Raw genomic sequence first — 26,589 nt, forward strand, 5'->3', positions numbered from 1 at the left:
CCCTGGACTCATGGGGCCCTGGACTCATGGACCCCTGGGTCCTGGACTCATGGGGCCCTGGACTCATGGGGCCCTGGACTCATGGACCCCTGGGTCCTGGACTCATGGGGCCCTGGACTCATGGGGCCCTGGACTAACGGGGCCCTGGAATCATGGGGTCCTGGACTAACGGGCCCCTGGACTCATGGACCCCTGGACTAACGGACCCGTGGATTCATGGGGTCCTTGACTCATGGACCCCTGGACTAACGGACCCGTGGATTCATGGGGCCCTGGACTCATGGGGCCCTGGACTAACGGGGCCCTGGAATCATGGGGTCCTGGACTAACGGGCCCCTGGACTCATGGACCCCTGGGTCCTGGACTCATGGGGCCCTGGACTCATGGGGTCCTGGACTAACGGGCCCCCGGACTACACCTCACTTCTTCTTTATCAGAAAATAGAGCTGCAGCTCAAAGAAGTGACAACAATACAACACTGCCTGACGCACACCTGAGCTTTACACCTGGAGATCACAACACAACACAACAGAACATAAATGAGAACACAACAGACCACAACACAAGCAGCTCGCGGAGGTGGAGGTGGACTCTGAAGGTTCAGACACTCGTTCGGGTCCATTAGTTACACCTGGACCAACAACACAACTACACAACTCAAACACAATCATTAGTTTTTCATCTCCGTCTGACACACACTCGGAGGCGGGTGGAGGTGTTGTGTGTCCTCACCTGGTTGTCCCCGGTCCCTCTCCCTGCTCCGGTACCGGGCTCCGGGAGCCGCCTCCGGCTCAGCACCAGCAGGTAAACCAGCGCTCCCAGCCAGACCAGCAGCGCCACGGCCACCGCCAGCCTCCGACAGAGACGCTTCATTTTCCGGGCAGGAGGAGCCGGCGGCGCCCGCTGCTCCTGTCAGAGAACCATCCGGGAAACGGAGCGAACCGAGCGGCTCCAACTCGGCGAACAAGTCGGTCGGTCCGGTGGCTCCGGTCCGGTCTGCAGGTCCGGTCCCGGTGAGGCTGCTGAGCACGCGCTCTCCCGCTCAACTCTCAGGAGCTCGAGCTCCTCTGACACGCCTGACAGCCGCGTGCGCGTGTTTACTGGACCCCCCGGAAGTGTGAGGCGGGAAAGGGCGGGGGGGGGGAGGGGGGGGGATCCACCTGCCGACACTACAACATCACACTACAACAAGATCACAATGTAACCAAAACAACACACCATACACAATACACACAATGTAACACAACCAACACGATACAACACACCCATAAACACAATACAACACAATGTAACACAACAACACGATACAACACAATGTAACACAACACAACACACCATAACACAATATAACACAACAACACGATACAACACACCATAACACAATACAACACAATGTAACACAACAACACGATACAACACAATGTAACACAACACAACACACCATAACACAATACAACACAATGTAACACAAACACGATACAACACAATGTAACACAACACAACACACCATAACACAATACAACACAATGTAACACAACAACACGATACAACACACCATAACACAATACAACACAATGTAACACAACAACACGATACAACACATGTACACAATACAACACACCACAACACAATCAGCGTCCTCATCATTATCGGTTTATGTTCATGAACGTGTTCTGGGTTCTACTGTTCTACAGCCCTCATGGATCCGGTTAGTGGATCGGGTTCTCAACCTGAGGGTCAGGACCCTCCTCAGGGTCCAGGCTGGGTCCAGATCTGGTTCCAATCAGGCTCCTCCTCTTCTGGGAGAGAACTGTGAAGAACTCTGAGAGGGACTGAAGGGCACAAGGTGGTGAGGAAAGGAAAGGAGTCATGTGAGGAGCCTTCCTTTGAGGGTGAGGAGTCAGAGCTGAACCATATTTCAGTTTTAATAAAACATGTGGAGCCAAAACCAAGCCCCGCCCCCTGGACAGGGCAGGGAAGTAGGCTGGCGTCATGGCGCCCTCTGGTGTCTCCACCACAGAGAGACAACCAGGCCAGCAGAGCCAAGTCCATCAACTCTTCCTCCTTCCTGCTCCAGGACCAACATGGACTCTGTCTCACCAAGATTCGGCCACTTGGGCCATAAACCAGTAGTTGTATTTCAGACTGAGACTGTAACTCATCATGGAAACATTTACTGAGGAGGAGGGGACATTGTCCATAGACTTACCAATGTAAGGGAGGGGAGGAGGAGGGACATTTTCCCATAGACTTCATTAAGGGAGAGGGAGGAGGAGGGACATTTTCCCATAGACTTCAATGTAATGGAGGAGGAGGGACACAGTCCGGCTCCTGTTCACCCGACGCCCAGCAGATGAAGGTTTCAGGCTCTTCAGTGTCGGCAGCACATTGTTCGGTGTAACACTGAATGCTTGACCCCCCCGACCTCAACCCTGCTGCTGATACGGGTGTGACGTTCACAGTTTATTTTTATTGTATGTTGAGAAAAGAATTACACAAAAACACACACAGCAACACACCGTCCTCTAATCCAGTTTATTTTCCTCAGCAGAAAAATGGAACACATAAAATTAAGGAGAAAATAGGACAGAATTATTTCTTGCTTTTTATACATTGACTAAATATGCCGCTCTATGCTAGGGTGTAAGTAACTCAAACTGATATAGAGGTTAAATAATTTGTCTTTAAAAGGTACAGAAAGATATTCCATTTCTTCCATTTCTCATTAGCACTCACAAAAGGAACAAGGTTTCAAATATTCAAATATCAAAATAAGAACCAGCCACGCCATTTCCTCACGTGCCCTCTGTCCTTCGCTGAGCTCTCATTGGAGGAGATGGGATGGGAGGGGGCGGAGCAAAGGAACACAAAGATTAGCATAGTTAAAGTGGAGTCTGGTTATAAGGGCCGTCTGCCTCAATCAACACATTTGGCAAAAAAATAATAATTCTGACTTTCCTGCCATTCAAGGAAATCTACCCTTTCAAAATAAAACTGTCACATACAATCATGTCACTGTGATGCTGTGGGGGGCGGGGGGGGCTGGGGGTCCTGAATCAGACTTATTTATATCATTACTTCTATAAACAGACAAAAAATGTGACTGAAAATGAAAACTGCTGCAAAGTGACAAACAGAAATGTTGATTAGAAGACAAAGATGTGTGTAACTGAACAGTCCATCAGTCAGACGACAACAGTAACCACAGTCTGAGCAGCTGTTTGAACCTGTGATGTCAGACCAAATCCGGCCCCCAACAGGAACACCTGAATGAGGTCAAACAATGAACCAATCAGTGTTGGTTAACGAGGTGTGTGACGTCTGATTTGTCCGCCTTCATCAGCATGACATCACTGGTTTAAACTGTGGACGAGCCCACTTAAGTTAATTTTGATCCAATCAGATGGAACGAGGCCCCGCCCACTAAAGCTAACTCAAAAATAAATTAAAAGTATTTAAAGGGAAGGAGTCAGTTTAACTGATCGTCCACACTGTGTGATCAATTTCAGATTAACACGTGGCGTTCTGGCGAACACAGTAATTCAGCCACCTTCCTCTTTTTCATGGAGAACAAAAGTTTAATGGGGGGGCAGCGAGGGAGAGGAGGATCTGCTACAGAAGGTCCTTTAACTTTCTTCTGTTTCTGTTGTTTTGTCCATGTGAGCAGAGGCCGGGATTGGCCGTATCATCCGCCACGGCGCCGCGGGCAAGCTAATCACTGTGACGACCACATGTAAATTAAGAGAAGCCATGACAGCAACCTTGAACACTCCGTACATGGACCCGGACAGAGGCAGGAAAAAAACAGAACAGCGAGAGGAAGGTGGGGCTACAGGTTTGATCCTCCAACCCCTGGATGGCGACCTGAGGAGTGGTCATGGGACCGAGCTGGATCCTCCCTCAACCAAAACATGGAAACAAAAAGAACCAAACGGATCAGTTCAGCCACATCGCTACGACAGTTCGTCTTCCATAACTTCCTGTCCTGAAAAAAGGGGCTTGAGCAGAGAGGAGGAAACCATGGCGACCAACAGCGGACTGGATCCATCTCTGAGGACAGGAGGGGGTGGGGTTAAGGCTGTGTGTGTGAACATGTGATAGCAGGCCCATGTTGGCCCCGAGTCCAGACCAACACTCCAGACAGGAAGTCAAGACGACAGCAGGGTGGGGCTGAGCTCAGATCCAGGATCGTCAGGTCAGTTGCAGGATGTTTTTTTGACCGTGCTCCCCCCTCCTCTTTTGCCCCCCCCCACCCTCCCTCCCTCCCTCTCCCACCCCTTCACCCCATTTGTCCCTCCTCCTCCTCTTCTTCTTCTTTGTAAGCGCCTCATCTCCGATTGGATGGCTGGTCAGCATGTGGCCAATCAGGAGCACTCCTCCCCGATGCGTTGGCACGAGCGGCCCACCTTCCGGTCCAGCTTCACCATCTTGAGGACAGCCTCCTCGCGGCCGCGGCCCAGATGGTCGAACAGACAGTCGTGCTGCTCGGGGAGACGGTGGAGCATACAGAACACATAGCCTGTAGGGGGAGGGGGGGGGGGGGGGGGGGCAACAAAATCAAATACACCTCAGAATCTGTCTCAGACACCTCAGGGGGGTGATGACATCATGGCGGGATACTGACCACAGCGGCAGGAGCCCAGTTCCTGCTGCACCAGCTCTAGTTTGGTTTGGCAGCGATAGCAGCGCCGGCGGTTCTTCTGCTTGGGTGTCCCGCGGGCTTCCTCACCGCTGCCATCCTTCTCGTCTGGCCTAGGCCGCTTCTCTGGCGTCGCCTCGCTTTCTGAGCCTGAGGCTGAAAACAAGAGGCAGGATCAGAGTTAGAACTCATGGGGAGGCTCACGGTGGGTTGGGGGGGGGGGTCAGAAAGAGGCCTACCTGATTCTCGTGGACGTTTTGTGGGTGTGCAAAGTGTGCCCTGGGCTGTTTCTGTGGATGACACGCCTGCAGGGGGAGACCAAGAGACGGGTCAGACAGGATGTGACTTCACTGAGCACCATCACTCAGAAAACAAGTCAGCCAATCAGAAGAGCCCCTGTGTTCTGATTGGCTGACCTGTGGTTCTTGGCGCTCCAGAGAGGAGTAGTTAAACTACACTGATGATTTTTGGTTCTTACAACCACAAATACATCTTGTTATGGATTTCAACCCTTCGAAATAAAAGACCACAAAACTTCAACTATGGACCTTTATTATCAAATTTGGACCTTCACACTTTAAAAGATAGTCACAGAGCTTTAATCAGGACATCAGCTGTGTTCTGTTTATAGCCTGCCCTGTGGTTTGGAGACTCACCACTGGGGGCGCTGCTCTAAAAACCAACGTTACTGAGCTCATCACAGTTGATGAATCCTGTTTGACATAATTTCCTGACGCAACCTCCACATTCAATTAAACTTCTGACACAGATGACACATTACGAGCGGCACCAATGGTCTGCAATGATGACTTCCTGTCTCCTAAATGGGTCACCATGGTTTCTTAATGATGTCAAAACATAACAATGCGACACCAGACATAGTTTGAAGAAGTTCCTGATTCTGCTGCTTCGTTTTTTTCTAAAGCCCAAACAGCCTCATGATTCAATCAGGAACAACATGGATCTAATGAGAAATACTTTGAAGGTGTCATCTGTCTGTCGGAGTGTTGAAGGTCTGTAGGCGATGGTTGTCCCATCTTACCTTCCCTCGTGTTGGGAAACGTGGGCAACGGCTCTTCCGCTGACGGCTGCTCAGAGTTGGAGGGCGGTGACGACAACAGTGATTGGCTACTGCTACTGCTCGTCTCGCTACTGAAAACGGATGATTGACTACTCCCGGAGCTTTGGATGGGCTTGGAGGTGCAGTCCTCCCCTGGCTGCTTCTTCTGGATGTCTACAGTCAAGGACGGCGGAGAGATGGAGAGAGACAATGGAGACCAAAACTGTGAAAGCTGTACTCTCAGCTGTTGGTGGTGTGATATGAAAACAGCTGATCTGACCTCACACCACCCTGATCATGAGGTAGCAGCCTCAGACATTTGTGTCGACCCACCATGAGGTTACCCATCGGTTTCTGAGCTGCCATTTTGAAGTCACCAATTTCAAATTTATCTGTCAGCCATCTTGTTTTTGTTTTTGTTTTTTTAAACCAGTAGAAAACCAGTAGAAGGGTGAGGGGTGGATCTGACCTGCTCTGTACGCTTTCCTAAGTCTGACAGTCTGATTATCACACTGCAGCCATGCCCCCAATTCTCCGCTGCCTTCTGGTCTATTTGTCTTCTTTAGTCCTGAAACATTTTCATCTCTTTACATGCTACAGTCAAAAATATTGGTTCCTGTTTCCAAAACACAGAAACTTCAGCCAATATTAATAACCTTATTAACCTATTGGAAACGTCTGCTCCGAACTGAACCACATCACCAGAAGTGACTTCAGAGCTGCACTTTGCCCCTGACTGGATATCCCAGATCTCAGATTGGGGCGGGGTCTAGATTTTAGCTGCTGCTCCTCATGTAGGCAAACCCACTTCCTCTGTGCTCATGTGAATTGAGTCTATTCTGAGCGTTCCTGCTGTCTGTGATGTTGGACTCTGAGCCGGCCCTGAGGTCCTCAGTCTGCTGTGCTCACTGGTTGCCATGGCCACTGACAGAGGCTGCAAGCATCCTCCAGAACCAGGAAAACTCAATGCATGTGTCCTCTTTTACAAACCTTAATTTGACTGTTCTTTTTTAATTTCCTGTCCTGTAAAAAAAAAAAATTACTTCCTACAGCTTGTCTGCAGTTATTTAAGTTTATTAGTGTTTTTTAAAAAGAAAACACAAACTAAATCAATAAATACATAAAAACTGGCTGCGTCCTCAGACATTTACCCTCTTCAGATCTTTAGACATGAAGAATTAAAAAGAAAAAATTTGTTTCGAGCAGCAGAACTGCAGTCAGAAAGTCAGATTGGACAGATCAGCTGATTCTGTTTAAGGAGAAAACAGGAAGAACCATCAGACAGCAGCTGATGGAGGAGGAGATTCCTCCTGTGGGTTCAATTCCACGTTCACCATGATCCAACTATGACAGGCTGACTCTTAACTGTTTAACATAGTTAGCATTCCTTAACAGACTCAGCTGACACACCTTCACACCTTGCCTCAAGCCACTTCCTGTTCAAGCAGTGGAATGACCTTCAAAGACACCATCAGGGCTGGGAAACATGAAAACTTATGTCTCTAAGTTTTCACCTGCAGTTGAGGAACAGGTGAAACATGCTGACGTGTCTTTTCTGGGTTTGGTGTTGATAGGACAGAAATTGGATGAGGTTAGCGGGGCCCTCTGCTGTCAGAGGATGCTTAATTTGACAGGTTCAGATCCAGGAAGCTGCAGCTGAACCTCTGGTTTCATTTGATTGTGTGAAGATCTGACAAGCCTGTTGTTTCATTTAAAACTTACCAGCAAAACATTTGGAGCAGAGGTTCATGGTTTTACTGGACCTGAGGACAGAAGACAGAGTGTAGAGGTTAATGACACCAAGAACCAAAACCAGATTTCTGGACTCTTCTTTCACTACAGACATTTGAAATAACTTCCTCCTTTTCAGTAACTCATATGGTGATGATTTCACATCCTCAGCGTCAGCTATGACATATTTCAAAATCATTGCTATTTCTGTGTGAATCCCATCACTGACAGAAAACTGAAAGGAGGTGGGGTCTGTAGAAACTACAAATAAATACAACATTACTTACAGAGGTTCTAATAAATGTGATTATTTTAACATTTGGGAATTTATTGATTAATTATCTGAAGTTTCTGTGTACAAAGAAAAACAAATCAGGCCAATCACATCCACTTCCTGTCACAGATGAGTGCAGATTACTACAGGCAGCCCGTTGTCACGACGACCAAATGCCCATTAACCACACCACTGAATATGCAGTCATGTGGTTGAAAAGGGTGAGATGAGAGCCGTTGACAACCATGTTGTCATGTCATGGCAGTGGGCAGTACATTTCCCATAGGTGTCATGTCTTTCCCTCACTTCTGGACCTTTCTAAACTTCAGCCGCAACAGTGTCTCCGGTCAGCAGGGACAGGCGGGCACCATCACCTGACCTCTCACCTGTGACATTAACTGATTACACACAGGAGGTCCAGAGAACTGCAGCTGTGGTCCCAACCCTTCTTTTTTTATTGAAAATTCCAGTTCAGTCCGGTCTAACAACATGAGGAAGTGACAGAAATGAGCCAACACACTGACAGAGTTAACAAAACGAAGTCAACATGGGAGGACACTCAGGTCCTTCATACTGTTCCTAATAAACTCTTCATATAAAGACTCAAATATTTGAGGTCAGGTGCCAAAAGATCCACATTCAATGTTTAAAAAAAAAAAAAAAAAAAACTACTTTATTCCACCACCACCTGGTCTTCATTACCTAAATTTCTCCAACTGAAATGACTCAAACAAGGACAAAGTGGACAAACTGCCCTCCTCCAGGGGGAAGAAACAGACTGGGCCAACAGGAACCGTGACACAACCAACTAAAACATCTGGGCGCCTTAAACACTGATATGACAGAAACCATTAACCTTGAACGCTGAAGGGGACTGAGACCATCCTGGTCTCCACATCCACTCAGATTATCAGGAATCTCCAGGTTAAACTGCTAAACAACACCTGGAACTCACACGTACATCTCACTCTCTGGTCGGAAATTGGGTTTGATAATTCGGAGCGTTTACTGCACAGTCATGTGATCCGGTCTTAATTTCTGACTGTCCTCATTTCCAATGCTGACCAGCCGAGCATTAGTCGAGTGTTAGGACATCGGACACAGTCCAACATCACCCAGCTGCACGTGTGAGCAAAAACAACATGTGGATCAATAACCAGATATTTTCTGACTCCTGCTCGGTCCAGGTCCTGGTCTTCTTCCTTTAAGAACCAACCCCGCATTTAAATAAAACAGCAATGACTGATGGTTATTTATTAAATTCTCAAAGGGAACACTTATCCCTGCATGATGAACCCGATCATCTGATTTCTATATCACATGAAATCAGTGGAAACACTGGAGGTGTTTACTATAAGGACCCCAGGACCTCTGACCTCTGACCCCAGGACTTCCCTGAGGGTTGAGGATCTGTGAAGAGGCCTTGAGTCTCAGAGACATGTGTGGGCCAGACCAGGTGACAGCTCTGTGTCAGTGGGGTCACCTGACATTGACAGGTGGGTCAAGATGAGGGTGATCAAATGACAAGCCATATGACAACAACAGTGATTATCCCTGAAAGTGAAGGGGGGGCTGTGTGTGTCAGTAATGAGGCCGGGGGGGTCCTGTTATCTGTTAGCTTCAGCTGCTACATCAATTACAGCTAACACGTAGTCCTGTCCCTGTGGATCACATCCGGTAAGCAACACCATCAACGGCGGAACAAACCGGCTGTAAAAACAGTAAAATAATAAGAATGATAATAAAAAAGCAGGAGCCCCCCCTCCCCGTGAACGGTGCTAACATGCTAACGGTGCTAACGGCCGCCTTCCTTCGAGCAGTTTGAAGGAACCTGCCGTTAATAAATCACTCTGTGGTCCGGACGTCGGTTCACCCACTGCCGTAAAAACACAGAAAAACGGGCCGAACCGCTCCGGTTCGACGGCCCGTCGGCTGTCCGCCGGAACACTGTCCGTTTTCAGCTCGTTTCTTCAGCTAGAAGGTTTATTTATTAGCCGAGTTCCCAACCCCCCACCTCGGCCTGCACAACAGGACAACAACAATGGACCGGCACCCCCCCGGGCCCTCCGACACCACCACGGCCCCATCTCTCCCTCACCCGGGCCCGAACTCACCCCCAAAACCCGCAGGGACACCGGGGAGGTAGACTCGGAGGGTTGCTTCGCTCGCTGGTGTCGCCCATGACTCCAACGCTAAAAGCCCCGATGTGGAAACGCGAGGCCGGGGATGAGGCCGGGGCCTGGTGGCTCAGGGAGGGAACGATCCAACAAGTCGAGTCGGGCAGAACCAAAAAGACAAAAAACTAAAAAATAAAATAAAATAAAATAATAAAAAAAAAAAACGGATAAATGTCCTCTTTAAAGTCCTCACGGAGCTGGAGCTAACGGGGTCGAAGCGGGCCCGTCCGGCCACAAAGCCTCCGGTTAACGGAACAAACGGCTCCGTTCGAACGGCAGTCAGCTGGACGGTCGGACGGTCCGACCGACGGCCGAGAACAGGGGGGCTCCCCGGGGCTCAGTCCGCCACAAACGGCTCCCAAAGGCCTCCAGCTGCCGGCCCACACCGACGGGACTCCTCCACTGAGACGGCGGATCCTCCGGACGGCGGCAGGAAGGGGGGGGTAAACACACAGAGACGGGCCTGGCCCTCCGCAGATCCGGGACCACCCCTCCTCACACGTCGCTGGCACCGAGTCCGCCGGGCCGGAAACTCCGTCCATCAAGGCACAAACGTCAGTCCTGCCCCGGACGGGCATTTAAAGCCCCGGGCCCAGGGCAAAATCATACAAACAGAAAAACCACAAAGCAAAGATGTTTAAAGGCCCGGTCCGGTTTCAGAGCCAATCTGTCCTTAGATAAATAAAATCAAACAGAACTCTGATATTTGGGCCTCATTCAGCCCCCACCCCAGGTCAAAGACAGAAACACAGGTGTTCAGGGACACTTTGGTGGTTCATGACCAATAACAGCCGAAGAAGTTCAGGAAGCTGTCAGAACACATCAGTTTGTTGTGGAGCTGCAGACAGTCAGGGGGTCCGCCACCAAAACCTCCAACAATCTGTGACAGTCCTCATCCTCCTGATCTAAACCCTCAAACGACGACGTTATGTCTGAGCTCCAAAGCCAGAAGCTGTGGATGAGAAATGATGAGACTACTGACAGAAGCTCCAGAGACGTCAGAGAAGATCCGGTTTTATCACAGACCTCCACTGAGTTTGACAGAAATGAACATTAACAATGTCAGTTGTTTCCATTAATCCCATTTTTGACAGGTAATGTACTGAACAAGAGGCAGTGAAATGCAAATCACACATCAATGGTCAAAACAAATATATATTAGGTCAAACTATACACATAAAGTTAGATGGGAGGAGCTAATTCACTCTGTTGGTTATTATAGAAGACTTAATCCAACTAATCTCCTAAAACACACACATTTCCTCGACAGAACAGTTTAGTCAACATCCTTCAGAATAAAACACAAACAAAAGGAACCCTTTTTTTTTTTTTTTTAACACAACTCAAAAGTGCAACATCAGGACTCAAGAAAACAAACAGGAACTGCAACACAGAGCGCACGCGCGCACACACACACAAACACACACACACACACACACACACACACACACAGAACTTGAACATTTTTGCAGCACAACTCTGACCTGACCCATCCTGGAGCCGGGGAGTGTTTTAATTCATTACTCACAAAACACAAAGACACCGATCCAGCCCAGCACTGGACTTCAGTCACATGACCCAGCCTTTTATTTCCCAGGACTTGGGTAAAGTGCCAGCAGCAGCTGCTTGTCTATCAAATGTAGAAACTTCTTCAGGCAGCCCGAGTGCATACATTATTTGGTCCACCTCAGTGTTCGACACCCCCATCACCTTCCCCTTCACTTCAAGTGCTTAAAACTCCATATTAAGACACTTCATTAAATCAAATCTACTTTTAGTTTCAGTGAGGTTGATTTTTTTGAGGTATGAATTTGAACGATGTGAGGTTTTGGTTTAAGGTGCCAACAAATATTCAACAGCTGTTAATTAATATACAAATAGATCATTGGAATAAGAGCTATTTGCATACAAAAGCCATAGAAAGCTCCACATCTTGGGCTAACCTTTAAAGACCTTTAAGGACCGGAGTCCAAAGTTTGAAAAACAGCAAACTGCTACTCTGTCGGCTCGATGGTATGAAAAGTGAGTAGAGTCCCCTGAAGACAGTTTAATAAAAAAATAGCTTGTTTAAGAATAAATCAGTTTTTTCTTTTCTTTTTTGACAAAATTAACAAATAAAATCCAGATACCCCCCCCACCCCCGATTTTCTGCTCTTTGGTGGTTCAGTATAACCACATTTCAGTGTGCCTCATCTTTGGAGGTAAAGTTTCCACTTTATTTTTGAAGGGATAAAACTGGCTAAAAAAGTACCTTCACAAAAACCGCAGGAGCTGGCAGATAGGAAACTCAACGCTCAGCTTCAAGAGTGGGAGGACTGGGAGGACTGGGCCTAACGCTGCTGCTACAGAAACACCAGTCTCTAATGTTGCACTTATGACAGACGGACCGGGGGGTTGAGACAATGAGACGTTCGCCGTTAGCAGCATTAAAGCGGTGCGGTCTGGATGATGACAGCTGTGCAAAAATGGCTCTCTGAGGTCTCCTGTCCTCTCAGGGATGGGACTGTGAAGATGACGATGAGGTGGACGAAGGCTGGGAGGGCAGCTGGGTGTGTGTGCGCGATGGTCGCTGGGGTCGCACCACAGAATCGGATGAGCTCGGGCCCGGGCTGCCTTCTGTCACCTCCGTGTCGAGCTGGGCCGGACACTCGAAGTGAACGCAGTGAAACACCTGCAGACACACGACAGGCCGCCACACGTCAACACAACTGGTGTTTCCGCTCAGATCAAGAGCCCAACATCTGTGACAAATGAGCGCTCACCTCGTTGGCCGTGTTGTGAGTCCCAACGATCCGGATGAAGGACGCAGGCTGTTTATCAAACTTCAGAGTCTGCCAGGACCTGTCAGATAAATTCAGATCCTGCATCAGCTCAGAGGTGTTTCCTGTCCTGAACTCACCCTGGCACAGGAAACCAAGATACATTAAGGTGGTGAAAGAAGAGGAATAGGGAGGAACCTCACCGACACGCCACTCTGGTGCGGTCCACCACCTTGGTCCACTGCTGTTGGTTGGTGGAGACCTCAACGTAGTAACTGTAGGAACGCTCGTCACAGTCCCAGAGCAGCAGCCTGAACAGATCACAGCACTGTGGTGACATCACTAAACACCACAAATGTCCTTTCTCTGTGGCGAGTAAACGGACACCTGAGAGTAGGTCTACCTGAGGGAGCAGATGGAGTAGGGCTGAGCCAGCTGGATGACGATGGCTCCAGAACCCAGCTGATGGCAGGTGTAACCAGAGTCCCAGTCGTAGTTGCGTGTGTCGCCGTTGAGCAAGGCATTTCTGCTGCGGCTCACACCCTCGATGACACTGGCACAGGAAGCGATGGTTGCCACGTTCTCACCGGGAACTGCAGGCATGAACCAGACTCAATGATTAGACTCCTTGGTGACACCAGATATGACGACTGCACTGAAGGTTTCAGGAACTTACCCAGAAGCCCTTCCTCCAGGGTGAAGGGGCGGTTGGTGAACATGCACTCAAACGCCACCAGATGGAAAACTTTGTTGACTGTGTTGTGTGTCCCCACAATACGAACATACCTGAGAAAAATGAAGACAAACAGGACGTGAACGGATGGGAAAACCAGCCAATCACAGTCCAAAGAGACACCATGTCAGTCAGACAGATGCAGATCTGATCAGTTTATCACTGAAGTCCATTTCAGATCAGACAGATTGGCTGATTTTGCAATTTAAGGAGGAAGAACCATCAGAGAGCAGCTTACTCCTCCTGTGGGTTCTTCTGGTTAATATTGTACTTCCTGAACGTTGGAGAAAACTAGATTCAAAATTTGACAGATTACCTGCAAACTTGTGGTGTGAAGTACAGATTCTGCCAGGAGCGGCAAAGATACTTGGCGTGGTCAACAACTCGTACCCAGTCCAGCTCGTCCATGGACACCTCGATGTAGTAGGAGTAAGACCTTTAACAGAAACACACAGTTTAATGTCATGAAGAAGGTCAAGACAAAGAACCACATTATAAAATCTAGATGAAAACCAGAGAAAAAGATTCTGTAAAAAGAAGCGTCACCATTGGAACAAACAAAGACTCTGTTCCCTGTAATCTCTGAAAAATCTGCTCCAAGTATCTGTCTTTATTCTGTCAACACAATAAACTCAGACCAACTTCAGAAACATACAGGACTGATCCAGAGACTCTGAAGGAGACACTCTGATTGGTGTCTGTTGGTTAAAACAGACACAGAACTTTCATTAACTTCATGTCACCAGTTTGTGTAGACCAGTGAAACTTTGTGACTTTTGTCCGTCTGGCTTCACGTTACCGGCTGTCTCTGTCCCACAGCAGGAGGCGGACGTGGTTGATGATGAAGGGCTGACCCAGTTTGACCTGGATGCCAGCCCTGCCATCCTCCTCGATGGGGTGTCTGGAGAAGCCATGGTCTAGGTCGTAGTTCTGGGTGTCCCCGTCCAGCAGTGCCGACTTCAGCTCCCCTTTCACAACTTGAGCACCGTACTTCATGGTGGCGATGTTCTCCTCCGGAACTGAAACGAAAGACAGAAGACATGCAGGGAATAAAATGGATTTGATTTGATCATGTGATCAGGACAGAGGCAATGCAGCAGGTCACTGACTGAGCATCCCCCGGTAGTTCAGGTCCATGTTACGGCTCTCAGAGCGGGTCTTGATGGCATCCAGCAGGTCGTCTGGGCTCAGGAGGCCAGACGGCCGCACTACATTCAGCATCTCTGTCAGCGTCATGAGTGGCAGGCGAACGGCCGCCATCACTTCCTTGGTGTCAGTGCCCTCCTTGTGCTGCCGGCACCAGCGGCACAGCGCTTGGAAGATCTCCTTCTCGCTGGCAGCAAACGAGTCCCGGCTGACGATGGTGAGGAGGGCTGCCTGCCAAAAGTATTAAAAACAGAAAAGCTCTAATGTGGCTCTAAAAGAGATTCAACCCAACTTTATCTGGTGTTAAATCACGTGACCTTTGATAAACAGCCTTACAGCTGAGATCACTCTGAGGGCTGAACAAGTATAAACAAACTCCAAATTCAATATCCTAATATTTTCAAAGAGTGGATTTTTGATTTTCATGAGCAAAAAAAAGCCTGAAATATTTCACCTTGTCTAGAATTAATCTAGAGTTTCAGTTTTTAGTTGTCCTCTCAGATGGCTGTATACTTATGTCGTACCTTGGAGAGCATCAGGAAGCCGTCAGAACTCAACACTTCCGGTGCGTGTCTGTCCATGTAGGCACAGCAGGCTGCACTGAGCGCGCTCAGAGAGTAGAGACTGGCTACGTCAAACACCAGGCAGACGTTGTTGGTGTGCAGGATGGTGCGGAGGAACTCGGAGGTGGAGTCCTCCAGTGGCTGCAGGCCATAGCGGTGAGCCAAGCCCAGGAAGTCCAGCAGCACCTCCTCCCGGGCAGAACTGAGGCTAGCCCGGCCCGTGTACAGGTAGTGCAGCAGCATGGAGAACGCTTCAGCCCGAGTCTCCTCCAGACACACCTCCGCCTGGGGCTGCGACTCCTTCATCCCACCGTAGAGCAGAGCCCTGCAGGAGTGACACAAACGCAAAAAGCCACACCCAACACGAAGCAACATCAGAGACATAACACTGACTCCAAATTTGGTTAATTTCCCTTGTGTGTCACAGAATCCTCGTCTTCATTTAACAGTGAAAACACATAATTACAGATATTCAGTTTTACAGAAGCTGAAGGAAACAGTAGGGACTGGCTGATATTCAGTGGAATCTGGTGCTCATCATCAGATACCAACAATTTCCACTTCACACTCTGGGGTTTGGGGGTGATTCTCGTGTTCCCCCTCCAAAAAGCTACTTCGTGAATGAACCCAACCAGATGAATAACCAGCTGATCATATAGTTCTCTTACTGAGCAGAGTTTTCAGGATCAAATTTATGTGTGAATCAGTGATACTTTGGCTCAGCAGCTTTTATCCACTATGAGAATGTAGAATTAGAAAACAATGCCAGCTGCTCGTTTTCCTCTCATCCTCCAACCCACAGGGGTGGAAAGTCACCTGAAGTAGTGACACCGGGCCGCCAGGATCACCCGGTGCGCCGGGAAGCGCTTCCCCTCCACGATGAAGGTGACATCGCTGTACTCCTCCCCCAGGACCAGGGCCCCCAGCTGCTCCGACAGCAGGTGGATGTGGTCGATCTCCGACACGGAGGCCAGCGGCCGCAGCGGGTGGCTGTTGCTCATGTTCGGCCGGAGACAAACCGACACACGGCTGGCTCAGAGCGCCAACAGGCCGGAAGACTGTCAGACGGACAACGGGATCAACAGACCGCCTGTCTCGGATGTTTACACACGTTTGACACCTGGATGGAAGCTAACTAGCAGCTAACGGCTAACGGTGTTACACTCACCGAGCGGCTCTCCGTCACTTCCGGGTCCACAGACACACGACAGTCGGCTAATAAACAGACAAACAGCTTCAGTTCTTCGATCGATGCGCACAAAAAGCACCACCTGCTCGATCCCTCCAGCATCAGCGCGCCGGAAACTGATCCGGGTCAAAGGGCGTCCGCATCCGGGTCAGGGAGCCGGATTTCAAAATCAAAGCTGACAGGAACGAAGCGAAACAAAATGAACGTTTGTCAGGATACATCGACTTGACTGACCTCCAGCCCTCATCTGAGTCGGTCTGTAAACCTGGACCTGGACTCCGGTCCGAAGAGCCTTAAACCTGCATCCTGTCTAACGGCCATCAGGTCAATTCTCCAAAATAAAAGACAGGAGACGTTATAATGTGGATCTTCAGTTTCCTGGTTCATCCTCGGGGTTCGAACCTTTTACCTCCAATAAAAATGAAACCAAACCTGACAAATTTGTACTTATCAGATGTTTCCCAACAATATTTTCTTTAACAAATCTTGTCTTGACCTGCAATAAAGAGACAATAAAGAGATAAAGCTGAAGTAACCCATATTTTAAAGTTTCAGAAAAAGATTTTCCAATTTGTCAGATGTAAATATTTTAATAAGTGGAATGAATTGAGATTAAAACACTGCAATAAAATGGACAGTTTCTGCTACATTAATACAATTTTCCATTTCCATGACATATCAGAGGTCAGAGGTCAGAGACCGGCAGCTGCCTGCGTCCACAGAAATGTTACAGTTTAAAAAAAAAAAAAAAAAAAAAAAAACATGGTTCAGGATCACATGATCAGCTGAGACAGACTCATCAAAAATGTTAACACGAGCGTGGAGAGGAAACAAGTCTCCGTCAGACCGCGTCAGCCCTTCATACTCCAACAAAGCTGGTGAGTGTGAGAGTGTAAACCTGGACTTAGTCCAGATCGACGTGGATCTGGTCTGGCTCAGTACAGTAAAGGGCTCTGGGGCAGCAGCTGGTCCTGAGACTTTTCAGATGGTGGTTTTGTCTTCAGGCCTCAGTCTGGTTGGACTGCGTTGAGGAGAGGATGCCGTTATCAGCTGGTGAATTCATCAGTGGCTGGTCAGGGAGACGTTTCCCACCTTCCTCCATATTTATCTTCAGTGCAAATGAAGTAGGGGGAACAAAGTGCCTCAGTTTGCAGGAGACTATTTTCTTTGTCTCTCTCTTTTTTTTTTCTTTTTTTTTTTTGGTGTAAAAAAAAAAAACAAAACTTCAGTAAGAAAACTAGAATTTCCATTAAAACCAAGAAAATATACGTTCACTATATAATATGTACATTTACACAAGCTCCTTAAAAAGGCTGCCTCTTCACAACAATATCATCATCCTCCTCCTCATCAACACGAGGCACCAGTGATGAAACTGCTGGAAAACAATCACATTATTTTTTCTCTTGATAAAACTATGACACAGGCGGCACAGTGGCTGATGCGAAACTGTACTAAAGCTCATAAAACTCCCTCCATCACATCGGAGTGTGTCACAGACCAAAGTCTGTTTACTGCATTTCAAACTTTGCGGTGATTCCTGCTGTGACAAGGCGTAACACTGGCCTCCTGCGTCACGACATGTCTTGTACCTTCAGCAGTGACTTTAAATGGACGGTCATCTGCTCTCGGCTCTGGCTGCCTGACGGCTGTGCCTTCTCCCCGACCCAGTGACTGGGCGGTTTGGGTAGAACACTTGGTGAAGGCGGCTCGCTGAACTTGGCTCCAGCATAGACTTTCTCGCCATCTTTGAGGTATTCGGGCACAGCTTCAGGCGTGGCGCTCACAACCTTCAGGTTGTTGGAGATGTGGAGTGGTTTCTTGTGCTCTCGGGGCGGGGCCTGGTGGTGGGAGGGGGGCTTTTTGGGGCTGCTGTGATCCTTCTTCTTGCCAGTGTGAGTAGCAGTCGGTGTTTGGTCCGGTTTGGGTTTCTGGCTGCAACTGTTGGCATTCTGGGTCACCTGGTCATTTCTCGGGTGGTGGGCGGTCGGACCTCCTGGATCTGGTCTCCCACCTCTGGATTTCAGCAGCTACAAAACACAAATGAGCAGCTTTAAAGCCAATGATACAAAATGCTTCTAATGCTACAAATATCTGATTGTCTTTATTCTGTCAACACAATAAACTCAGAAACATACAGGACTGATCCAGAGACTCCGATTGGCTGTGACATCACCCACCGGAGCCAATAGGACCGTCCGATGTAGAGACGTGACTCTGACATGACTATCAAAGATGGAGGATGAGAACGAACGGATAAAGACACAGAAGGAGTCAGAGAGTCAGACTGATCCAGATCTGATCAGTTTCAGATCGGACAGATCAGCTGTTACAAAGAGCTGATTCTGCAGTTGGCTGATGTTCCAAACAGTTTAGATACAACATGACAGTAATTACTGCCATTGTCAAAAGGTATTAAACTTCATTACTAACTGATAAATTGTGTGGGGTTTTTTATGAAGTAGATTTAACAGCAGTGAAACCAGCTTCCTGTGCCCGAGGCAGTCTGAAATGACACAGTGAGGTGTCATCGAGGTGCCGACTGCAGTCATGTGATGGACCGGCCCATCTCAGGGAGGGAAGCTGCCCCGAGTGTAACGTCACAGAGGGGAGGAAGTGGCAGGTTTCAGGTTTCGCAGCACTGAAAAGTTCTCACTGCAGTTTAAGATGGAGGAAGTGAAGCTCAATTCCCCAAATCTTTTAGGGCGCAGAAAAAATAACTCCACAATTACTGCTCCAAGGAATGAGCAGAACTCCTGATCAGATAAACATAGAAACGACCCAAACACATGGGAGGAACTTTTCTGTGGAGTGTTTTTAGTTCCTGTTTTCTGATTCCAGAGAACAGAGTCTTTATGGAGCCACACTTCACCTTTTACAGGCAACAACAACAAAAAACACGATGTTTTTATCATCTTATTGTTCACTATCTCTTCTTTTCTCCCAGACATTAGTCCGTAAAGGGGACTGACAGACTCTGTGGTTCTTAAAATGGAGTCATTTAAAATGTTATTTGCTTCCTGTCTTTGTTATTTGTGTCATCATCGCTTTTGGATATTCTGCCTTTGTCCAGTTTTAATAAACGCTCATTTCCATCTGAGGTTCACTGATATCTGAATCGATCTGCAGAGAAACACCGGGGCGGACTGACCTCTTTCCGGGGCCCCTGCTTGAGGTGCCGGTGGGTCCGGCCGGTCTGGGGCCCGGAAGGAGTCCCGGTTCCGGGCTGGGCCGCCGGTGTGCCGTCCGGAGCCGGCGGGGTGTTGTTGTTGTTGAGGTCCAGCAGGCGGCCGGTCCGCAGCTTCCGGCCTCCTCTCTTCAGCAGCCTCGGCTTGTAGTTCGGCCCGGCCCCGCTCCGGACCGATGTCGCCGGGTTGTTGTTCTCGACGTTGCCGATGTCGGTTTCACGGCTTTGGGCCGGAGATCCGTCCAACATCTCCCCGAAGTGGCGGAGACATAAACCCGCTGCCGGTCCGTCCAGCTAACAGCTGACACGCTGACGTTTGTGTTGTTGTTTGTTTCGTCGTTTCGGACGTTTTGGAGTCAGACGGTTTTGTTTTTTTAAGTTTCTGCCGTTAAAACGAAACTCGTCCGGAGGAGAGACTGTGGACCGGAAACAGAAATGATGCTAATGCTAATTAGCTGAACTTCCGATGAGGGATTTTTCAAAATAAGACGGCCGGTTAATCCAGAGGGACGCAACAGAAATCTTATTCAAAAATCTTAAAATGATTCTTTGTTGTAGATTAAAATACTCCAACTGAATTCATTAGTTAATAGACAATAATCCAAATCAAAGAGGATTGAGTCCACTAAAGCCTGAACAGTAAAGAGCAGAGAGAAAATGAAGTGTATATGAAGAAACAGGTTTAGTTTCACACAGTTTACTGTAGAAAACCTTTGAACCCAAACTCATCTGAAACCTTCAGTGACCTTCATCTTACAGTCACACATCAACTACTTCACATTACACTGACAATAACTTGGTGGGAGGTAATTCCCCAAACTACACGTGGAGTGCTCAAAGTTTGAAAAACAATCAGTTGTGAGTGAAAAAACAGGCGCTTTACTCCACAGTGTGTATCAGGCTAATAGGTGTTTGGCTAACAGAACCAACAAACTTGTAGGGGAGGACATATTAAATGTCAGTACAAAAAATAGATATATAAACAAAATTCAAATGCAACATAAACATCTACGTCTCCCTCCCTGTGAGCGCTGAACACTGAAGGTCTGAGCTGGAGCGTCGTCTCCGTTGGGGTTCAAGGTTCAAGGCTGTGCCTCCGCTTCAGGGTGGTCGTAGATGTAGCTGCCTACGCCTCCAGTGTTGACACCTGAGACAGAGCACATGCAGCTCTTACTCTGAAACCTTTAGATTCTCCACAAAATGATCTGCTGTTGGTCAGATGTATTCCCTCAGTGGAACAAAAGCTGTCCACATTCTAATTTATCCCAAACGGACCTTTAAAGTCTACCTTTAGAGCGCGAGGACCTTTAACCCCCCACTGCTGACACTAACACAGTGTCTTCATACCTTTTGGTCCAAAGAGCACAGCATAGCAGGGCTTGTGGCAGTATGGCTGTCCATCATGCTGCAGCAGAGAGACAATAAGTCAGGTATGAAAGAAAATAATCAGAATATTTTTCAATTTGTTCAAGATCAGACTGCAGTGATTAAAGAACGAGTCTCTGCACAGCAGAACAGCAGACTAAAATAAAACCATCTGTTTCCATAGAAACAGACGTCTGCTATCATCATTGTTATTAGTCCTCTCAGCTTAAAGGATCTTAGTCCAGATCCTCCAGCTCAGCCTCAGCGGTCTAAAGGAAGTCGTGATGTTCTGGCTGATTGGTTCACTTTGACTCACAGAACAGCAGCTTCCTCTTCTTACTGCAGGACGATTTGAAGTCTGATCTTAAATCTTCCAAATCTAAACTGAAAACCAGTTGAATGCGATGGGAGGGGCTCATCTTCTTGGAGTTTCAGCAATGATCATCTCACCTCTGCGTGGCTTCCAGGGGCCAAAGTCTTACTGCACCTCTCACAGCGCAGACAGGGCCGGTGCCAGTTCTTCCCCAGAGATGACACCTTCTCAGCTGCACACACACAGTACCATGGGGTCACTATATATATATACCAGCTACCTCAGTCACTGCAGTCCAAAGACCTCTGAGGAAACAGGCTGCCCTCACCGAAGTACACCGTCTTGTTACATCTGGGGCAGATGTTGGGCCCTCCAGAGAAGGAGGAGAAACTGGCAGCTGGGACAGAAAAACGACTCAGATCAACTCTGTCGTTATTCTGATGTGTGCTTACAACAACATTAACTTCCTGTCTTCGGTTTCTCTCCCTCACTTTGTGGTAACAGTTTGACTTTCTCAGAAAGAAAAAAAAACAAGAACAAATGAGACGTTCACCAAAAGGTCACATTTACATATTCCCTCAGGTAATAATGGTTAACCTGAACTTCAGAGCCTGGAACTAATCTGGTTTTGAACCTGGTCTGTGTCTGAACCCACTAGGCTACCGTACCGCCACATTTCAAAGATGAATTATCTGTTTGACACAAATCCTGACAAAAAAATAAATAAATAAAATGTCAGTAGAAATAATGACAAATAAATATATGTTGGACTTTCCAGCTCCAGGTTCATGGTCTCTGCTCCACATGGTTCTCACCCTTCACTGGGCCTCGTGCAGGAGCTTTTTTCACCTCCTCTGGTTTTCCATCTGTTTCCATGGAAATGGCTGCAGGGGCTTCGTGGACCGGAGCCTCGTACACGTAGGAACCAGCTCCACCGATGTTCACACCTGAAGGGACGATTCAGATGGGGCATTTATAAACGTGGTCAGTGTGAAGGAGCAGTGTCAGTGTGAAGGAGCAGGAAGTTTCACCTTTTGGCCCAAAGAGGGCGGCGTAGCACGGCTTGTGGCAATAAGGCTTCCCATCGTGCTGTAAAACAACAGAGGGAGAGACAGTGAGCTGAGCCACCCCCCGGCCTGACTAATGGTCCTGATGCTCCTCTTACCTCGGCGTGGCCTCCTGGATTCAGTGTCTTGCTGCAGCGCTCACATTTCAGGCAGAACTTGTGCCAGTCTTTCCCCAAAGACGAGACTTTCTCCGCTGTGGAGGACCAGAACTTAGAGATCAGGACTGAATGACCCGGGGGAATCAGATAAAAACTGTGCAGTTCAGGCATGAAGACACCAGACACCCAGTAAGGACGCGTTCGAGGTCCGATCCGAGCCAGTGTGTCCTGACCGTCACAGCTACCACACCTGAACCTGAACCTGCTGTAGATCTAAATCGCTGTAAACCTCAATCTAAATCTGAAAATAAATGGTAAAGGAAATAAAAATGTTAAGTAAATCTTTCTTATCTCAGCATACAGACAGGAAACAGCAAACACCCAGAATGCACCTGTCATCAGCAGTTGGTCAAAGTCAGTTAATGGACATTTAGTGTTGGTATTTTATCTGCCATTGTGGTGCCGATGAGACATTTGGACGGGGGGGCCTCTATCAGTCATTTATCTGTTTGTCCTCGTCCCAAAATATCCCTGCAGACACACAGGCCTGATACTCCATGACCCTTCCTGTTCAGACTCACTGTCACCGACAGACTGACACAGAGCCAACTCAACCAATCCATCTTTATGATGCTGCTTCACACCGACATGGTGCAGCTGGAAACAAAACACAAGAAAATGTATTAAAAAGCACGGCAACAACAAAGAGTTGTGAAAAATGCTGCTGTCAGTGAAGGCTCCGCCCCATTCGACTTCTTTGATTGTCGCTGATTTCAGACCAAAGAGCCAACAGAGGGAGAGGAGAGCGCCTGTTAGCATGAGCACATAAAATTATGGACCTTTTCATCCATTTTCTGTTACATCGATCACTAAACAACAAAATCTGACTTCAGAAGACGGTCAGAGAGGAGAACTATGGCGTGTGACTGAGGTTTCCACCTGATGAGAGACTGACTCGGGGTCAGAGGTCGCTGAGGCCTGGATCTGGGACCACAGATAGCTGGAGAGGCTGGAGAGGACCTGAGACAGTCAGACGGCCCGTCCAGACTGCTGAAGCATCTGTGGTAGTCTTTTAAACTTCAAAACGCCATCCGCCGTCACTTCGACCTCAGAGGTGATGCCACATCGTGCACTAACACGTAATATATAACGTGGACTCCAACACGCCTTCTTCAGTGGACATAGATCACTAAGACGATGATGATGTCCACTGACTGTTACAGTCCAGATAAATGTGAACACGAAGCAGGTCTTGATCTTGGTCCTGGTCTTTCTCAGACTATCATCTTCTGAATTTAACAGCCATCTGTTCTATTCTCCAAACAACATTCATTCAAATGTCACCAAAATCTTTTCCAGCTTGAAATGAAATCAAACTGAAGTTTTCTTTGAACTGGAGATGAATTATTTCAGCTGAATATTAAATGTTAAAAACTGAAGATGATCTGAGACACAATGGAGACGATTCATTTCAACATAAATCCACCCAGTCCCTGTTTCCTCCCTCAGACTGTGGTCCAGGTCCGGAACCAGGTGCAGAATCAGGTCCAGCACTAGGATCCGCTCACTCAAGCCGTCTGTGGTGGATTAAAGGACCGGAAGACCGGAGGACACCGGGGGGGGGGCACTTACCGAAATACACCGTCTTGTCGCACTTCGGACATTTGGACGCCATGATCCGTGAGATCCGGATCAGCTCAGGTCGGTTCGGTTGGTCCACCTGATCCGTCTGCAGACACACCTCAGACTGATGCTGCTGGTGGGCGGGACCGAGACGGACATCTGCCTCGCCTTAATTTGCATTGGACACGCCCGGGCGATGACGTCACCCCGGAACAATAGACGACGTTCACCGGGAGCCTGTTACGTCATCTCCGACAGGAACCAATCAGAGCTTCAACTGATTCTCTCAGTTCATCATCACAACTTGTGTGTCACACATGATCATAAATTTGAAAAAATAAATCTATTTTAACTTCGTGTTTTTAGAATGACTACTTCATGTTACTTTGTGCTTTGGACAACTTATCTGTAAATCAAAATCAGCCTCTGTGGCTCTTTAGTTCACATTAAACTCACATTTCCTACTAAACTGCTGATATGATGTTGATCTGTCTGCTGAAACGGTTCAGGATTCGGCAGCAGGGTCAGTCTGGTCCTGAAACTCCTCAGTTTGTTTCCTGTGTGGCTTTCTTCAGCGCAGCTCTTCACTGGGACTGTTAAGTGATGTTCTCCTGAAATAGATCCAAAGGTTGTATATTTTCTATTTCAGCTCAAACACCAACATCTCTTTTATCACAATTTCAAACTAAATAATTCCCTAAAAACACATCACTAAATATTAAATTGAAGTTTTCCAAAGTTTGTGACAGCTTCAGCCCAACATGTCCATAAAACGGAAGCAGCTTCTGAAACAACTGAGACCTGGGAAGGAAAGGAAAAGGTTTTAATTGTTTTAATTTGTGTTATTGACCATGCTGATCACAGACTCCACACAGTTTTCAGATTAATAACCGTCTGTTTGCTCCAGAAAGGAACACATGAGCGCAGGATATGGAGAGAATATCAGAGCAGATATTTATGTTGGTTGTGCTTTCCTTTCCATCTGTCAGTCGAACTGTTTTCACCGAGATAAACATTCACAAACATTCAGTTTTTTCCAGCTACTGCACTTCGTTCTGATCAGAACATAAACAGCTCCTTCAGTTTCTGTCTGGAATTTATTCAGTCATATCTGCTGAAAGCTTTGAGTGTCCTTCACACAGTGTGTTTATAAATGATGGCCTCAGTAACTCAGACAGTCTGACTGATGAACCTCTCAAACTGACAGGTCAGTCTGAGTTTATTGTGTTGACAGAATAAAGACAATCAGATATCTGGAGCTGATTTTTCATCATTAATGAGCAGAACTCCTGATCAGACAAAGACAGAAAGGACCCAAACAGATGAGAGGAAGGAAACATTCAGAGTGTGTTTGTAGTTAGTTCTTGTTTATATCTAGACATAAATGCAATAACAACAACATGGAGGATGCTGCCAGTTAACGTCTTCTTTAAGTGCAAAGTGGATTCAGGTGCAGCAGCTCAGTCTGTCCTGTCATTTGTTGGAAGTTCATGTGTCTGTGAACTTCCAACAAATCCAAACGACTGACGTCTTCAATTTTCATTATTGCTGGCCTCCTCAGTAGTTTGAGTATGCTCTTGGACTCTGATGTTGATTCTTCATCTTGACAACTACAGCTACTTCTACAACTACTTCTTTTTCTCTTGAAAATCTTGTGTATTTGTAGTTTCATCTTTTTGACATAATTTTTGTTTCAAAATTGAATTTGTAAACAATGAAGCTGTAAATCAAGTTCTGAAGAATAAATGTCTGATAAAACTAAACTCAAAGTCATTAAATCAGGAATTTTTGTTCTCTGGCTGTTGATAAAGAGGAACAACAAAGTGGACAAATGGAAGAATCTCATGATCACATTTGTGCAGCTGCTCAGCTGACCGATGTGGACTCCTGCTCCCAAAACACACAAGTCGCTCCGACAGAAGTAAACATGGAAGGAAATTGAACTGGAAACAGACTCCACCAGCAGAGCCGGACCAAAGAATCATTTGAGAAGGACTCACTGGTCACTGCTTGGTTTCCATCATGGTGTCGTGAGGACAAGTGGAAGACAGACAGAAGGACGCCCAGGTGAGCTCCAGACTTTGGACTCTCTTTCTCTGCAGCAGAAACCAGACCTGACCTCTGTCAGAGTCAGGGAGGACGTCACTTTACCTTGTCCTGATTGGTCACATGATCCGGGTCAGTGTGACGACCTGGAATAACACTTTGGTGGAGCTGATTAAACTGGAGAAGATTGGTGAAATCAGCCCGACAGAGTTCTGCTCTCTTGTCATAAAGACGATCAACATCAGCTGATTCACCAGTCTGTTTTCAGTTTGTCCATCAAATTGTTGGTTAGAACCCCGAAACATCTCAATCCTTCTGATCATCTCAGCGATGAAGCTCTTTTGACTCATCTTTTGACTGGTCTTTGTCCCTTTCTGTCTCCAGGACACACTCACAGCTTCCAGGACTTAAAGGATCTGGTGCCAGGTCTTGGCCTACATCCAACAGCGAGCAGAGTTTTCAGCTCAGACCTCGTTTTAGTTCCACTCGTCTGTTTCTCACCACTTGGTGTCACTACAGATTCGGTACAAGCTGGTACAGCACATGTGCCAAAGCACGAGGACACCCATCAGGGAAACTTACTTCACTGAATCAGTTTCTTTTTTCTGCAACAACACGA

General features: G+C 47.5%; 5 protein-coding genes across 5 annotated transcripts in view; all 5 read right to left on the reverse strand.

Moving 5' to 3' along the window:
* The window catches only part of galnt14 (UDP-N-acetyl-alpha-D-galactosamine:polypeptide N-acetylgalactosaminyltransferase 14 (GalNAc-T14)), a 45,112-nt gene extending 44,030 nt beyond the window's left edge, over positions 1–1,082 (reverse strand). The window contains exon 1 of the mRNA XM_029497060.1: positions 733–1,082. Coding sequence (XP_029352920.1) covers positions 733–873 — 141 coding nt within the window. The 5' untranslated portion in view covers positions 874–1,082. The remainder of the gene's footprint in view (positions 1–732) is intronic.
* Positions 1,083–4,288: 3,206 nt separating this feature from the next.
* Positions 4,289–10,369, reverse strand: zfand3 (zinc finger, AN1-type domain 3). Its single transcript, XM_029496371.1, has 6 exons — positions 9,819–10,369; positions 7,422–7,462; positions 5,682–5,873; positions 4,879–4,944; positions 4,625–4,795; positions 4,289–4,519 (listed from the first exon to the last, which is right to left on the reverse strand). The coding sequence occupies exons 1-6, from the start codon at positions 9,884–9,886 to the stop codon at positions 4,365–4,367; spliced, it is 693 nt and encodes a 230-aa protein (XP_029352231.1). The 5' UTR covers positions 9,887–10,369; the 3' UTR covers positions 4,289–4,364.
* Positions 10,370–11,200: 831 nt separating this feature from the next.
* On the reverse strand, positions 11,201–16,411 carry btbd9 (BTB (POZ) domain containing 9). The gene is made up of 11 exons (XM_029496357.1): positions 16,251–16,411; positions 15,899–16,140; positions 15,044–15,407; positions 14,483–14,750; positions 14,173–14,392; positions 13,690–13,809; positions 13,317–13,426; positions 13,044–13,233; positions 12,844–12,951; positions 12,644–12,722; positions 11,201–12,552 (listed from the first exon to the last, which is right to left on the reverse strand). Exons 2-11 carry the CDS (start codon positions 16,081–16,083, stop codon positions 12,373–12,375), a joined length of 1,824 nt encoding a protein of 607 aa, XP_029352217.1. The 5' UTR covers positions 16,084–16,140; positions 16,251–16,411; the 3' UTR covers positions 11,201–12,372.
* A 1,038-nt stretch (positions 16,412–17,449) lies between these two features.
* On the reverse strand, positions 17,450–19,892 carry LOC115037467 (proline-rich nuclear receptor coactivator 2-like). Its single transcript, XM_029496036.1, has 2 exons — positions 19,423–19,892; positions 17,450–18,301 (listed from the first exon to the last, which is right to left on the reverse strand). The coding sequence occupies exons 1-2, from the start codon at positions 19,705–19,707 to the stop codon at positions 17,846–17,848; spliced, it is 741 nt and encodes a 246-aa protein (XP_029351896.1). The 5' UTR covers positions 19,708–19,892; the 3' UTR covers positions 17,450–17,845.
* Positions 19,893–19,993: 101 nt separating this feature from the next.
* crip2l (cysteine-rich protein 2-like) lies at positions 19,994–24,036 on the reverse strand. Its single transcript, XM_029496037.1, has 8 exons — positions 23,934–24,036; positions 22,302–22,396; positions 22,168–22,225; positions 21,952–22,083; positions 21,465–21,533; positions 21,274–21,368; positions 20,806–20,863; positions 19,994–20,605 (listed from the first exon to the last, which is right to left on the reverse strand). Exons 1-8 carry the CDS (start codon positions 23,974–23,976, stop codon positions 20,541–20,543), a joined length of 615 nt encoding a protein of 204 aa, XP_029351897.1. The 5' UTR covers positions 23,977–24,036; the 3' UTR covers positions 19,994–20,540.
* Between the last annotated feature and the right edge of the window lie 2,553 nt (positions 24,037–26,589).

This window comes from Echeneis naucrates, chromosome 24 (genome assembly GCF_900963305.1).
Source record: "Echeneis naucrates chromosome 24, fEcheNa1.1, whole genome shotgun sequence".
Lineage (NCBI taxonomy): Eukaryota > Metazoa > Chordata > Actinopteri > Carangiformes > Echeneidae > Echeneis > Echeneis naucrates.

Coding starts and splice junctions, on each gene's coding strand:
- zfand3 (XM_029496371.1), bottom strand. CDS start 9,886: ATGGGCGACACCAGCGAGCGAAGCAACCCTCCGAGTCTACCTCCCCGG. Junction 7,463..9,818: donor TGTCCCTGCGGGTTTTGGGG/GTGAGTTCGGGC, acceptor TTCTGTCCTCAG/GTCCAGTAAAACCATGAACC. Junction 5,874..7,421: donor CTGCTCCAAATGTTTTGCTG/GTAAGTTTTAAA, acceptor CCTTGACTGTAG/ACATCCAGAAGAAGCAGCCA.
- btbd9 (XM_029496357.1), bottom strand. CDS start 16,083: ATGAGCAACAGCCACCCGCTGCGGCCGCTGGCCTCCGTGTCGGAGATC. Junction 13,427..13,689: donor TTCACACCACAAGTTTGCAG/GTAATCTGTCAA, acceptor CATTTTTCTCAG/GTATGTTCGTATTGTGGGGA. Junction 12,723..12,843: donor CGCACCAGAGTGGCGTGTCG/GTGAGGTTCCTC, acceptor TTTATCTGACAG/GTCCTGGCAGACTCTGAAGT.
- LOC115037467 (XM_029496036.1), bottom strand. CDS start 19,707: ATGTTGGACGGATCTCCGGCCCAAAGCCGTGAAACCGACATCGGCAAC. Junction 18,302..19,422: donor AGCAGGGGCCCCGGAAAGAG/GTCAGTCCGCCC, acceptor TGTGTTTTGTAG/CTGCTGAAATCCAGAGGTGG.
- crip2l (XM_029496037.1), bottom strand. CDS start 23,976: ATGGCGTCCAAATGTCCGAAGTGCGACAAGACGGTGTATTTCG. Junction 22,084..22,167: donor CGCCCTCTTTGGGCCAAAAG/GTGAAACTTCCT, acceptor TCGTCCCTTCAG/GTGTGAACATCGGTGGAGCT. Junction 21,369..21,464: donor TAACAAGACGGTGTACTTCG/GTGAGGGCAGCC, acceptor GTGTGTGTGCAG/CTGAGAAGGTGTCATCTCTG.